Source organism: Pipistrellus hanaki (assembly GCF_964339955.1).
Source record: "Pipistrellus hanaki genome assembly, chromosome: 2".
Classification (NCBI taxonomy): domain Eukaryota; kingdom Metazoa; phylum Chordata; class Mammalia; order Chiroptera; family Vespertilionidae; genus Pipistrellus; species Pipistrellus hanaki.
In genome coordinates, this window is record NC_140504.1 from 166,125,046 (window position 1) to 166,137,922 (window position 12,877).

Genomic DNA, 12,877 nt, shown 5'->3' on the forward strand with positions numbered 1-12,877 from the left:
ACTGACTCAAGGGGAACCTCGAAGAAGCTTTGCTCATCCCCATGCAGTTGAAACAATGCACATCTAGTCAGTTGGCAAGACGTATCCGGGGCCTTTCAGGATGAAAAGATGTGAGAGAAATTGAAGCAAACAACCAACTTGACAGGAATATTACTCTTAGGCGAGAGATCTATCTCTCCACCCTGCTTGCTGCCAAAGTCAAAGTTATAATCCTAGAGAGTTAGAAAATCCATGCCTTTTATCACAGGTGGAGAAGTTGCCCTTTAGAAAAATAATGATTTCTTTTAAAAAATTTTAAAGTTTCATAAACCATCTCAAACCTCTGTAGGAAAAAACTGTAAAAATTGCATGAACCCAAAGCACTCTCTGTTCTCAGAGCTCCCTGCGGAATTACGTTCACTTCTAGTCTTTATTCCCACATTGAACCTTTCGGCTGGTGGTTATTTACTGATTTCCTGGGCCAGGTTGACAGGAGTGGGGAAACACTGGAGTAGAACCAAGTGTGTGATGGACACTGGTGGTGTGAGCACATTTAATCCATCCCAGGTGAAGGCTCCAGCAGTGGGCTACAGACGGGCCATTTCACCAGGACAACCCCTCCCTCTCCCCCAGGAAACACTCTCCTTGCCTCTTGGAAAGGCTTCCCATTCACATGCATTGGCCTCTTCGACTTGAGAAGTAGCAGGTCAGGGATTTTTCTTCCCTGTCAGCAGATGGGCACACTGAGGCTTAGGAAACATCTGCATGTGCTAAGCATCTGCATTCACTGCAGGCTGTCCTTCCCCCACAGCTACCAGGATTTTGTGCCTTATCATGGAAATCCTGCCTTTCTACGCATAATCAGCAGATAACTGCAGGAAGACATAGATTCCCTGAGCCAGAATGGCCCTGTAGAGATCGTCCTTCAAACCTTACAGTGATACACAGGAAGCAACGAGAGAACCAGAGAGGGGAAGAAACTTGCCCACGAGTACCATGCACATGAGTTTATTTAAAGGGTTCAGCCACTCTGGCAGGGCCTCAATGCTGTCAGCTCCTCTGGCTGCCAGGAAGACAAGCCCACTGGGTTCCAGCTGCTCCCTGCAGGGGATCTTTGCGATAATAAAGTCAAAGACATGGGGACCGAACAAAGCCTCAGTGAGACAGTCTGCAAATGGCCCAGGGGTGTGGTTTTCATCAGGAGGGTGCTGCCTCCTCTAGGGGTGGTTAACATCCTGCCATGCTGAGCAAAGAATTTCCCACCCAAATGCCATGGCTGAGGCCACCGGCCACCTTGTTTACTTCCAAGTGTGTATGTGGGGTGAGAATGGGGGTTCCCCTGCCCTTTACCCATTATCCCTATCCTTCCACCAGCAGGATTCTCTCCTTCCGCCCCAGTCCCTGTCCTCAGGTTGTTGGGTATGAACACGCACATGCCCCTTGGTTTCCAGTGAGGAGCTGGGCCTTCCTGTCTGGTGACCCAGTGACACCTCTGTTCACACTGCAAACAGACCTCGTGGGCTGCCTCCTTCCATGGTAACGCAGTAGTGGACCTATGCCTGGCCATGTGTGTGTGTGTGTGTGTGTGTGTGTGTGTGTGTGTGTGTATGTGGGTGGTTTGTGTGATTATATATAACTATATACTCATCTACTATGTTTATGTCTTTATGTGAATGTATTTTCTGTTTTATGAATGTTAATATATGCATTTTCTGCAAATTTCTATGTTGGGCATGTGTGTTTGTGTAGCAGGAGTGAGTGCTGGCTCTTTGTGTTTGACCACATCGCCATCCACTCTGTCATATCATTGAGCTTCAGTTTAGTTATTTACTTAATAGAAAGAGTGTGGCTTATCTTGAGGCCTACAGGAGGTGAGCAAGGAAAAATAAATAAATAAAAAATAAACCCAGCCCTGTGTTGCTCTATTTTAAAAACTGCTCTGTGTTGTTATGGCAGCTAATTTTCCTTAAATGATTTAAGAAAACGGATCTGCCTAAATGGACTGCAGCCAAGTTGTTATAGCAACACAGGCCTTTCTCCTCTAGGAAAAGGGGGACCATCAGCCCAGAGCATAGAAACTTCTCTAAACAGCAACCCTAGGGGGACTCAGGGAGCACAGGGAGGGCAGGGGGGACCCATTCATCTCCCAGGAAGTTCGGGGGCTCTTGGCAACAGCCCGGCCTGGTTCAGATCTCCTAGTCCTTCACCCAGACTCTTGCATTAGGCACCTAGAGATCTCTCTTCTCCAAATTCCTCTCAGCTCCTCTGATCCACTGTCCCCACCACAGCCTCAGTGGTTTTCTGAAGCATACCGTATTTTCTGGCGTATAAGATGACCCCCCTAATTTTACAATTAAAACAAGTTTAGGCCTATATTCGCTGTATAAGACTACCCCCCACTTCCGAGGCAACACCAGTTCTTTTTTTAATAGACCGCCTCTCTCACTCTGGCCAATCTGAGCAGGCTTTTTACTAGAACACAGCGTACATGTTCTGTACCCGAAGTTACACTGTGTTCTAGTAAAAAGCCTGCTCAGATTGGCCAGAGTGAGAGAGGCGGTCTATTAAAAAAAGAACTGGTGTTGCCTCGGAAGTGGGGGGTAGTCTTATACAGTGAATATAGGCCTAAACCTGTTTTAATTGTAAAATTAGGGGGGCCGTCTTATACGCCGGAAAATACGGTAGCTATTGAATCTCTATGACCAGCCAGATCAGAAAAAGTGTCGGAGCTGTGCTCTTTAAGAAGAGGTGGCAGAGGAAGAAATCACTGTGATTCTATCAGGAAAACTGCAATTAACCCAGAAATTGGGTGGGCATGGGCAGTGGGGAACCCAGGGGACAATAAACACTTTCTGGGAAACTTAGCAGCAGCTTCTGTCGGCCAAAAAAGCTGGTCAGGATGGCATCGAGGGTCCAGGGGAAGAACAGTGATTGTGAACACAGTTAACACCCTTTGTAGACAAGGAAGGAGGAGCTGGAGAAGGAAGCAAGTAGAGGAAAGCAATGGCTACACAGGCACTGGCTAAAAAAGACTTAGGAAAGCCAAGTTTATAGGAGGATCAAGATAACAGTCAAGTGAATTACACTGCACCTAAGGATTTACTTTATCTTAACCCTTGGTCTAATATATGCATTTGTTTTAAGTAGACATTTTTGGCTCCTTCATCTCATGAGACCTCCACAACTGAGCCCAGTATTTGTGAGGGCTGCTCAATATAATGCAGCTTTTTAATTTAGGATGTTTTTATGGACATCTTCAAAGAGTTACACTGAAATACTCCAACTCTGGGACCCTTGCTGTCTTAGCAATCACTCTCTGTCACCTGGTGGCAGCCAGGGGCTCATAAAATCACAGTCATCATCTGTAATCTCATTACAGCATCTTCCATACAATTGAGTCTCTTCTATGTGCCATTTTTGACAGTGTCGCTTAGCTTCAAGTTGAGCACTTTTAGTAAGGCGAAGTTCACAGTGTACATACCCATTGTGGAAAGAATGGGGTAAAAATTCAAAATATTTCTGTGGTGGCCTTACTTCAGGGCCCACGCCCTGAGGCCACAGATAAAAAATTCTATTTTTCTTTAGGCCTTACTTCTGCGTTTGGCTTCCACCTAAAGAATGTCTGTCCTGTTCTCTTCCAACATCCCCTCAGAGGCAGAATGATCAGAGTCTGTCTCCTTTCTCTAAGTTATGAAATCTTAATGTATTCTATTTCTTATAAAATCTTGCCCCAATGAGCAAACTCAGCATGGACACCCATTGCTCTCTTCTCTCTGGAAGAGCAGGCCCTCTGGAACAAAGGTCCAGAATACTATGCTATAATCTCTTACCTGGTTTCCTTGTTTTAGGTGGGAATAGGTTCACCACCACTACCACATGACCAGGTGCTTCCAGCAAGGTCATCCTGTCCTTGCCTCTTGGGCCAGGGATGACTTGCCCAGAGGTGGACGTGTCCTCCAAGCTAGGCCCTTCATCGTCTTTTTTAAACTGGGACTAGAAAATGAGAGTGAGACACTCTACAGTGGTGGAAGCCACTAGGTGTGACTAGGTTTGGCACATGATTCCTACAGGTGGAGGAGGCCAGCCTACAGCCTTCAATTATATGAGATACTCTGGTACTCTTCTAGTGAATAATCACTACAAGGATAATTAAACTAGTTCAACTTGTATTCCTTTGGCTTATAACCAAAGAGCCCTGGCAAAGGTGGATCTGCTCCAGTATATTTCCTTTATCCCATGAGACCCCAACACCTGAGCCCAGTGTTTGCGAGCACTTGGGTTTGTCCAGTGCAGAGAAGACAAGACCTGGTTCCTTCCTGGTTTTGACCCTGTATTCCCAATTCTCAATTCCTAGTGAATTTCCCCAATACAACACTGCTCTTTTCTGGGTCAAGTCATAAGACCAACAGCTGCTGAGGGGTTCGGTTACTCACTGGGTCGTTGTACATCTGGATGATGAGCTGTTTTACCCCATACAGGGTAGGGTGGGCCCATGGAGAGGGATCCAGCCAGTGACGGTTCAGGTCAAACCCCATCAGAGAGCACCTAGGCAATCCCCAAAGTCAGAGTCAGTACAAACAGAACAAGTCAAGCTGCTCACAAATCAAAACACAGTTGGGAGTAGAAACAGTCCTGTCACTGACCTGGCATTTATTCTTTTGCCAGAGACATTTTTAAGCATTTCACATGTATTAATACATTCAGTGCTTTCAATGACCCTGTGGAGTCACTATAAGGATAATTATCACTTTACATAAGAAGAAACTGAGCCACAGAGAGGATCAAAATATTTCTGTGGCAGCCTTACTTCAGGGCCCACGCCCTGAGGCCACAGATACATGCACGTCTCCTAGACGGGGCAGCAGAAAACATGCTCAGGCCAAAGCCACCAGAGTCCCCCTATTCCTTTCTCATACCCAGCTAGTTAGTCCATTGTCCCTGCTTTCAAAATATATTCAGAACCCAACACCTTTGCATCACCTCCACTGATATCACCTTGAGTTTGGACCACGGTCCAGAGTATTATGCTATTACTTCTTATCTGGTTTCCTTGTTTCCACACCTGCTTCCCTGGTTTTGACCCTGTATTCCCAATTTGCAATTCCTAGTGAACCTCCTCAGTACAACATTTCACCTTTAACACTATAGCCCTCTCCATACCTCACACCCCATTTTCCACACAATAACCAGTATGATCCTCTAAAGACATAAGTCAGATTGTGTCCCTTCTCCTTGTGGTCCATCCTGCTGACCTCTCTGACATCAGCCCCTACCAGCCCCTCTTGCTGCCTCTATGCCAGATACTGCCTCCTCTCTGCTCCTCTAACACCTCAGGTTCCTCTTGATGCAGGGGTGTTATACAGGCTGTCCTTCCTAAAATTCTTTGCCTCCAAATAGCTGAGTGACTAACTCATCCTCATTTATTTCAAATATTTGACTGAATGTCATCTGCTCAGAGAAGGCTACCTGCCCACCTTCTCCATACCCTCCCTTGGGCATTAAAGAACTTCGCTAAGGCAAATGTGATCGTGACTTCTGGTTCTCCGTCTCTCTCTCTTCCTCCTTTTCTTCCTCCAGATCTGCTCATATTTGGGAGAGGTACCTCCTCCAGGCCTCTGTTCCTAGGCCTCCATCTGCTGGGCTTGTACACACTGCAGGCACTTCCCAGGCCAGCACAAGCTCAGGTACAGCTCCAGAAACCCTGTGCTTGCTCCCAAGTCAAATTACAACTCTCCTCCTCTCAAATGCCGCCTTCTCCTGTCCCGAGAATATCTTCATCTATCTTGCTTTCCTGATCAAGATTCATCTATAGTTCTCCATACCTTTGGGATAAAATTCTGCTTTTTGCAAGTTTTCACCATAGTCAAATAGATAATGGCCATTATCTCTTTCTCTGCCCAAATTGTCCCCCTTTTTCTTATCTGCCCCTCTGTATTACTATTTTACACCCCCATCTTATTTTCCCAGCTCCTCTATTTCCCTGAAGCAATACAATTGTATCCCCTCTCAGCTTACTACTACATTTACATCACCACCTATCACTCTACCCAGAAAAATAAAGGACTGCACTGGAGACCCACCTCTCTTCGAGATGGTTGGGGTAGAAATGGTGAGTAAATAATAATGAGTTCCTCCTATTAATTAAAATCAGCATGGTGGGGACTCTGTGGTAGATATACAATGTTTTCTGGGGACTGATGAGGAAAGGCTTCATTGAGGAAAAGCCATTTGAGTTGGGCCATGAATTTTTCCAGGTGTTAGAAGACAGGAGGAACAGTGTAAGTAAGGAAAGGTACGTGAAGCCCCGTAGGATGTTGGGGGAATGGCGGACAGTTTGGTTTGACTGAGTCATAGAGTACTTAGTGAGTGAGTGGTGATGGTAAAGCTATGGAGGGAGATGGGGGTGAAGGGCCTTAAAAGCCTGACAGGGAGTTTTGTTATTTTGTCTTTGCATCACTGTGTTTAGACCAACCGAGCATTGGTGTTGCCTTCTCATTAATTGCAGTGTGAACAGAGACAGCCCTGCATACAGGTTACAACAACATCACCATAACCAACAAGGGAACACAATGGAGCATCTACTGACATTACTTTGCCCCAAGAGTTAAATACTTTTTAAAAAAAAATGTATTTTATTGATGTTTTACAGGGAGGAAGGGAAAGGGATAGAGAGCTAGAAACATTGATGAGAGAGAAACATCAATCAGCTGCCTTCTGCACACTTCCCACTGGGTTTGTGCTCGCAACCAAAGTACATGCCCTTGACTGGAATTAAACCTGGGACCCTTGAGTCCACAGGCCGATGCTCTATCCACTGAGCCAAACAGGTTAGGGCAAGAGTTAAGTACTTTACTAGTACAAAATACTTTCTCTAAGTTGATCTTGTGGGGCAGGTTCTACTATTATACCCATTTTGCAGATGTGGAAACTGAAGCACAGGGAGGTTATAAACAACTTGCTTGAGAAAAAGTGATGTCAGGTTGTTGCACAAGCAGTTGGACAGCCCCTCAGGGTGCATAGCCTAACGAGAGAAAGAAGATACACTCACAGGCTCATGTCCATTTATAATTCAGGACAATGTTGTGAGGATTAAATGACATAACACATGTAACCAACTTAATTTAGCACAGATTCTGGCACATAATAGCAGCTCAAAATGTTATACTGTTGTATAGTTTTATGCTACATTCTGTATGATTAATAACCATGCAGACCATCAGAGACTTGGGTGGACAGCAGACAGCAATGGTCAGGATGACATCTATCTTTTCCTCAGTCTGGGAGCTGAGTTCATTTCTGTGCTCTGTGCCCTCCCAACATAGGAGGCATTTGTCCATTTTCTTTGGAGAATGCCAGTCAAGGGACCTTGTGATTAGATGGAGTGTGTGTGGGAGGGTTCTCTTTCCATGGTTCCAAGATGATGAGTTTTCTCCCACACAGAGACATATGGGCCGATGCTCCCTTGTTGTGACCTGGCAGCCAGGATGGTAGCAGGGAACCCAGATCAGCTGTGCCTGCTTGGACTTAAACTTTGACTAGGTGATACAAGGCTAGAAGGGTCATATGGCTACCATGAAACAGAGGGAGAGCATTCCTGCCAACAGCCAGTTTTTTCATTGTTTCCCAAGTCTGGCTCTTCAGCGTCAGCTTTATTCTAAACCCCTTCCAACAAATTCCCTTTTTGCTTTAGTGGCTGGATTCAGTTCTTGCTTTTTTTTTTTTTTTTTTATGGAAAGTATCCCTAACCATATGGCTCTGAAGGCCAATTTATTAACCACTCCATCAGGCCTCTGTATTGTCCTCTTCCCAGTGGCTCATCACCAGACAGGTGGGACCTCGGTCTGAATGCTGTGCCCACAGAGCTTTCCCAGCCCCTGTAGAACACCTAAAATTTTGGAAAGGAACATTGTCATTGATAACAGGACTTAATCCTTAACAACAGTATCCTTAGAGACAGGTAGCTTACCTACCGCTCCTCTGTCTCCAAGTAGGAATGTCCACAGCAATGTCTTGGCTCAGTCACCAGTCTGTTCCATGACACTTCTATGACCCAGAGCTCCCCACTTCCCACTGTCAGCTTATCTCATTCTTAGACAGCTGTTACGAAATTTTTCCTTCCTGTTAGCTGAAGTTTGTCTTCCAGGAACTTCCTCCCTCTGTTTCTGCCTCGTGCAAGTGGAGTTGCCCAGAACAAGGAGGCTACGCTGTGAAGACCAGGGGCTCTGGGAGTCACAGTGAGATTTAAATTTGGGCTGTATCCTTTACCAGCTACGTGACCTTTTTAAATTTTCTTTTTTTAAAAATTCTCTTGGCTTCTGTTTTATCATATGTATAATTAGTATAACAACCTTGACCTTCTGGATTGTTTACTTGAATGCATGTCTGTAAATAGCCCAGCAGCATTCTCAGCAAAGAGAATATTGACTAAATGGTGGCCAGTGGTGAGGATTGTGGGCTTGTTGAAATTGTCATCTCCTAACTATTATCTCCTGCAGGAAGGCTTCTTGGCTTACTCTCTGTAATGTGATACGTGCTTCCCTCTGTTCCTATAATATCCATTGCTCACCCCCTCAGAGTGTATACAGCACAAGATGCAGTCATGGCTGAGTCTGTCTTCCCCATGGGACCATGTATTCCTTCAGAGCAAGGACAATGTCATGTTCATATTGTATTTCCATGCCTGACAAAGAACCTGGACTATGATAGACACTGAAGACATTGTTGAGTGAACATTTCATTCTTTCCAAGCATTTTCCTGTATCACATGATATATTCCCACAGTCCCCAGACACAAAGGTGGGCTCTGTTAACCAGTGGGAGTGTTAGGAGACAGAGATGGTGATCCATTCTTCTGAGGTCACCTCACCACTCCTCCACAGGCCCAGGCCAGAACCCTGGGGTCCTGGCCCTGTGCCCCGTGGTCTGTCCATGTGGCCATGTTGCTTCCAGGAAGCCTCTTTGGTTAAAAACAAAACAAAACATGACATTCAAAACTGAAGAAAGTGTGTTCAGGTGAGAGATCCTAAAAGACTAGCCCCTTGATCCAGCCATCTGCTGAAAATAGTTTGGCTGCCAGTTCAAAGGCAGTGTGAATCTTCAGAGGATCCCAGGGTCCTTCAGAAGTGTGAGCATTTGTGGAAATCTTTAATGAGTAGTATCAGCGCTGGGTGCTTTTTGAACTGATTTTTAAAGAGTGCTTCCAATGGTAACACATCTGTCAGTAGGCGAGTATTTACTGAACAAAACATCTTAGTAATAATACAGGAGCCCTGGCTTAGGGGCCAGAGGCACAGGCCCCACCTGAAAGTCTATACCATCTTGGGAGAGTCTCTTCCCTTCCTGGACTCCATGTGGACTTCACTCACAGGTCTCTCTTCCAGCTCTCTCTTGTGATTCTAAAACATCAATGAATGGCTTTACCCAAGAGGTAGAAACATACAGAAAGCATACCTTTCCAATGAAGTGAAAATACAAAGAAAACAAAATATTCTAGAAAAAGGATGTATACAGGTTTTTTAAAGAAACATCAAATAGTAGAGCATTACCAGTATCTTAACATTAGTTGCATTCATTTTTCAACATTTGACGTGTGCATGGGACCTAATCCTTGGCACTGGGAGTTTCTGAGTCACCCTGAGCTTTGAAGAGGTGATGGGAGTGTGGCCCAACCTCAGGGCATGAGAGAGTATTCCAGGCAGAGGGGTGGCACTGTGCAGTTAGGGAAATGACAATAGTGCTTGTGTTCCTAACTAGGCTGTAAGCACCACAATAGGCTCTTTTGTGATTGCCAGTTTAGTCACGGAGTGGAAAATACTGGGTCTCTGCCTTCTTACAGCTCTTCTCTTCTTTATTTTTAAGGATGAAATATCTACATGAGCTCAAAATCAGGACCCACATTCTAACATGAATGGAACTATTGATAGCACCAATGAGTCAGAATATTTGACATTAGAACCATTTTTAAAAAATCTGAATTTATGGAAATCAAATTTATATGTGACCAAATAATATATGATTTCTTGTTATTGAGCTAGGGATATTCTTGAGCATCTTTTCTTTCTCCTTTCAAACTGTGAGCCCAATGAGGGAGGAACTATGTCTGAGTCATCTTGCCCACCTGCACTCCAACTTATCTACTAGAGACCCAGGTGCAGAAAAGGTCCAATGTACCTGTTGAATGAATAAGTGAATGAATAGATGCACAAATGCATAAATAAATGTCCTGAGAATCTGCAAACAAGGTTTAGAAAATTACTTGAGGCATATTTTGAAAAATGTTTAAGTATCTATTATATGCTAGACTCTTTTGCAATAACCAAGTGAGGTAGATATTATTTATCCTGTTTTGTAAAACAGTGAGTTCTGGCTGGTATCTCAGTGGTTAGAGCATCAGGCAGCACACTAAAGGCTTTCCAGTTTGATTCCAGAATTGGGACACATGTAGGAGGTAACCAATCAGTGTGTCTCTCAATTTATATTTCTCTTTCTCTTCCTCTCCATCCCTCCTTTCCATTCTATCTAAAAGCAATGGGAAAATATCCTTGGGTGAGGATTAACAACAACAAAATAAAGTTAATAAAATGCAAGAGAGATTTAACCTTGAGAAGGTCACTTGACAACTGCTAGGAGATAGAACTGGGATTTGAATCCAGGTCTTATTGATGCCAGGATGGTCTATAGTGACCCTTTGAACCACCCCCCCCAACCCCCCCCCGCCCAGCTATTGGAGAGGCTGTGCTATCTATGAAAGAGAAACTAAGCTACTCCTTTGCTCTTCTTGTACTGTGCTGGTCTCTCCTCTGCCCAATGGCAGAGATGCAATGGCTCCTGAAAACATTATTCAAATGGAAGGGCATCATGCCTCATCTCCCTTACAATAATGGCAGCTAGAATGAGAGCAATGATTTTAATTTCCCTCTTTATAATTTCCTTTTCATCTCCTGTAAAGGATGGAGAAAAACGCAGCATGGTTGCTCCAGATCAATCTTGTTCTGAGCACCGTGGAGCTGCCTGGTCCCAGAACAGTGCATTGACAAGCAGAGATGCATGGGGCTAACGTGCAATTGTCCCTCAAACACAGCAGTTTTTCAGCATTGCCAATGAGCTGGATTGGATTAAGTATATTTGCACCAAAAGCAAAATAAATATTGCTTTACTTAATAGCACTGAAAGGTTGTGATTCAATTGCCCTTGGCCTCAGGCACCTTCCAACTCCATCGATTGGCCAGTGTCAGATGCCAGACAATCTGTCATCAACAGCTCCTGCAAAATGCCTTGCAGATGGGGTGGGCTGTGCTGTGGTGGAGATGGAGGACAGCAGGCAGTGTCCTTTGTCCCGAAAACTAAGGATAATTATAACACATCCACTCCTCATCACCTCCCCCAGGATATTTAAAGCATTTCCCTCACATCCCTTCTTAGATGATCACAAGGAGAGATCTGGGATCAAGGCTGTGGATCCAGGAGGATGATGAATGAGAACATAGGTTTCAAGTCAGAAGGACTTGGGTTTGTGGCACAGGCCTACCAGTGAGTAGGTTTGTGACCTTGGACAAAGTCATCTGTTTTGTTCAAAGTCCTGATAGCCCTTGGAGGACCGAGGCAGAAGCTGTCTTGTTTCCCATTGAGTCTGCAGTGGGAGTACAGTATCAGGTACACCACCAACTTTTGGCTCACCTGTGCACATAGAGGCTCAGGAAGGGTGAAGAATTTGTCCCAGGCCAGCAAGGACAAGTGGCAGAGGCAGGACTGGAACTCAGTCTGCCTGGCTTTAAAGCTGTGTTCTTGGCCATCTCTCTGTTCTCTCTCAGTAGTCCTGGGAGTCAGGTCAGTGCCTGATGGAGGGGTTCATGTAGGGTGAGGAGTGAATGCAACATCCTTATTTTTTAAATGGGGAAACTATGTCTCAGAAGGGGGACTAGCATAAAGGGAACCTTTATTCAAATTGACAAAAGGAATCCCCTCCAGGCTGACAACTTTTAACAGGTACTGCTTTTGTGTAGGTGAAGTACAAAATGCTGCCACTTGCTCAGGTCAGACTTGGGGATGGGGGTAGAGTTGCAGGAGCCTTTGTGCAGGGCACAAACGGATGTCCTGGGTTGTGGGGTGCGGGGGGAGAGTGGGGACTCAGATATGCCCAAGGTCCATAACAGAATCATGCTAAGTGCTCAGGTCTCCCACCTCCAAAGGTCCACCGGGTCTCTATCCTGTACTGTGGCCTTCCTAGAAGGTGGCAGAATCAGGGGAAGCAGGTGCTCAGAGCTCACATGGAAAAAGGATTGGCTCCAAACTTAAACTGTCTGGGCCCTTTCTCCCTGATCTTATTCCTCATGGACAAGGAGCAGCTGTGTCAGTTGCCTTCTCCCTTCTGGAAAGCATGGGCTCTGGGAGTCACCCTTTGTCCTTCCTATCCCCCTGCTTGATGTCACCCAATACCAGGCTTGAGGGATCTCCGTAGTGCTTCTTACAAGTGTGAGGGCCAGTCACCAACTAGAAGGCACCCAAGATTTCATAAAGTCCAATTCCCACATTTCAAAGATGGGGAAACTGAGACCGAGGACACACTGCTACATATAGAGTTGGAAGTCCATTCCAGAACCATCCCCCTCCCCCCCGCTAAGAACTCTGATAGAAGCAAAAAGAACCATTTGACAGGCCTGAAGGGGCACCTTTTCTAAAGGTGTACCCCAACCCTTGCAGCTGGGAATTGGCTATTTCAATTTCTTCAGTGAAAAGGGGCAGAGGAAACACAAAAAGGAAGAGGAATACTTTAGGTCTTCACAAGATCTGGGAGCTGGCAACACCACTGCCCAGCTAGTGAAGATTCCGCAATGGCTTAGGTTGTGAGTGTGGACTGGGGGCCACTCTGCTTGGATGAGATCTTGACTCAGCCATGTAT

General features: G+C 45.3%; 1 protein-coding gene across 1 annotated transcript in view; it reads right to left on the reverse strand.

Moving 5' to 3' along the window:
* The window catches only part of AGBL4 (AGBL carboxypeptidase 4), an 892,605-nt gene that overhangs the window by 71,614 nt on the left and 808,114 nt on the right, over positions 1–12,877 (reverse strand). Inside the window, exon 9 of the mRNA XM_084872915.1 lies at positions 4,413–4,524. Coding sequence (XP_084729041.1) covers positions 4,413–4,524 — 112 coding nt within the window. The remainder of the gene's footprint in view (positions 1–4,412; positions 4,525–12,877) is intronic.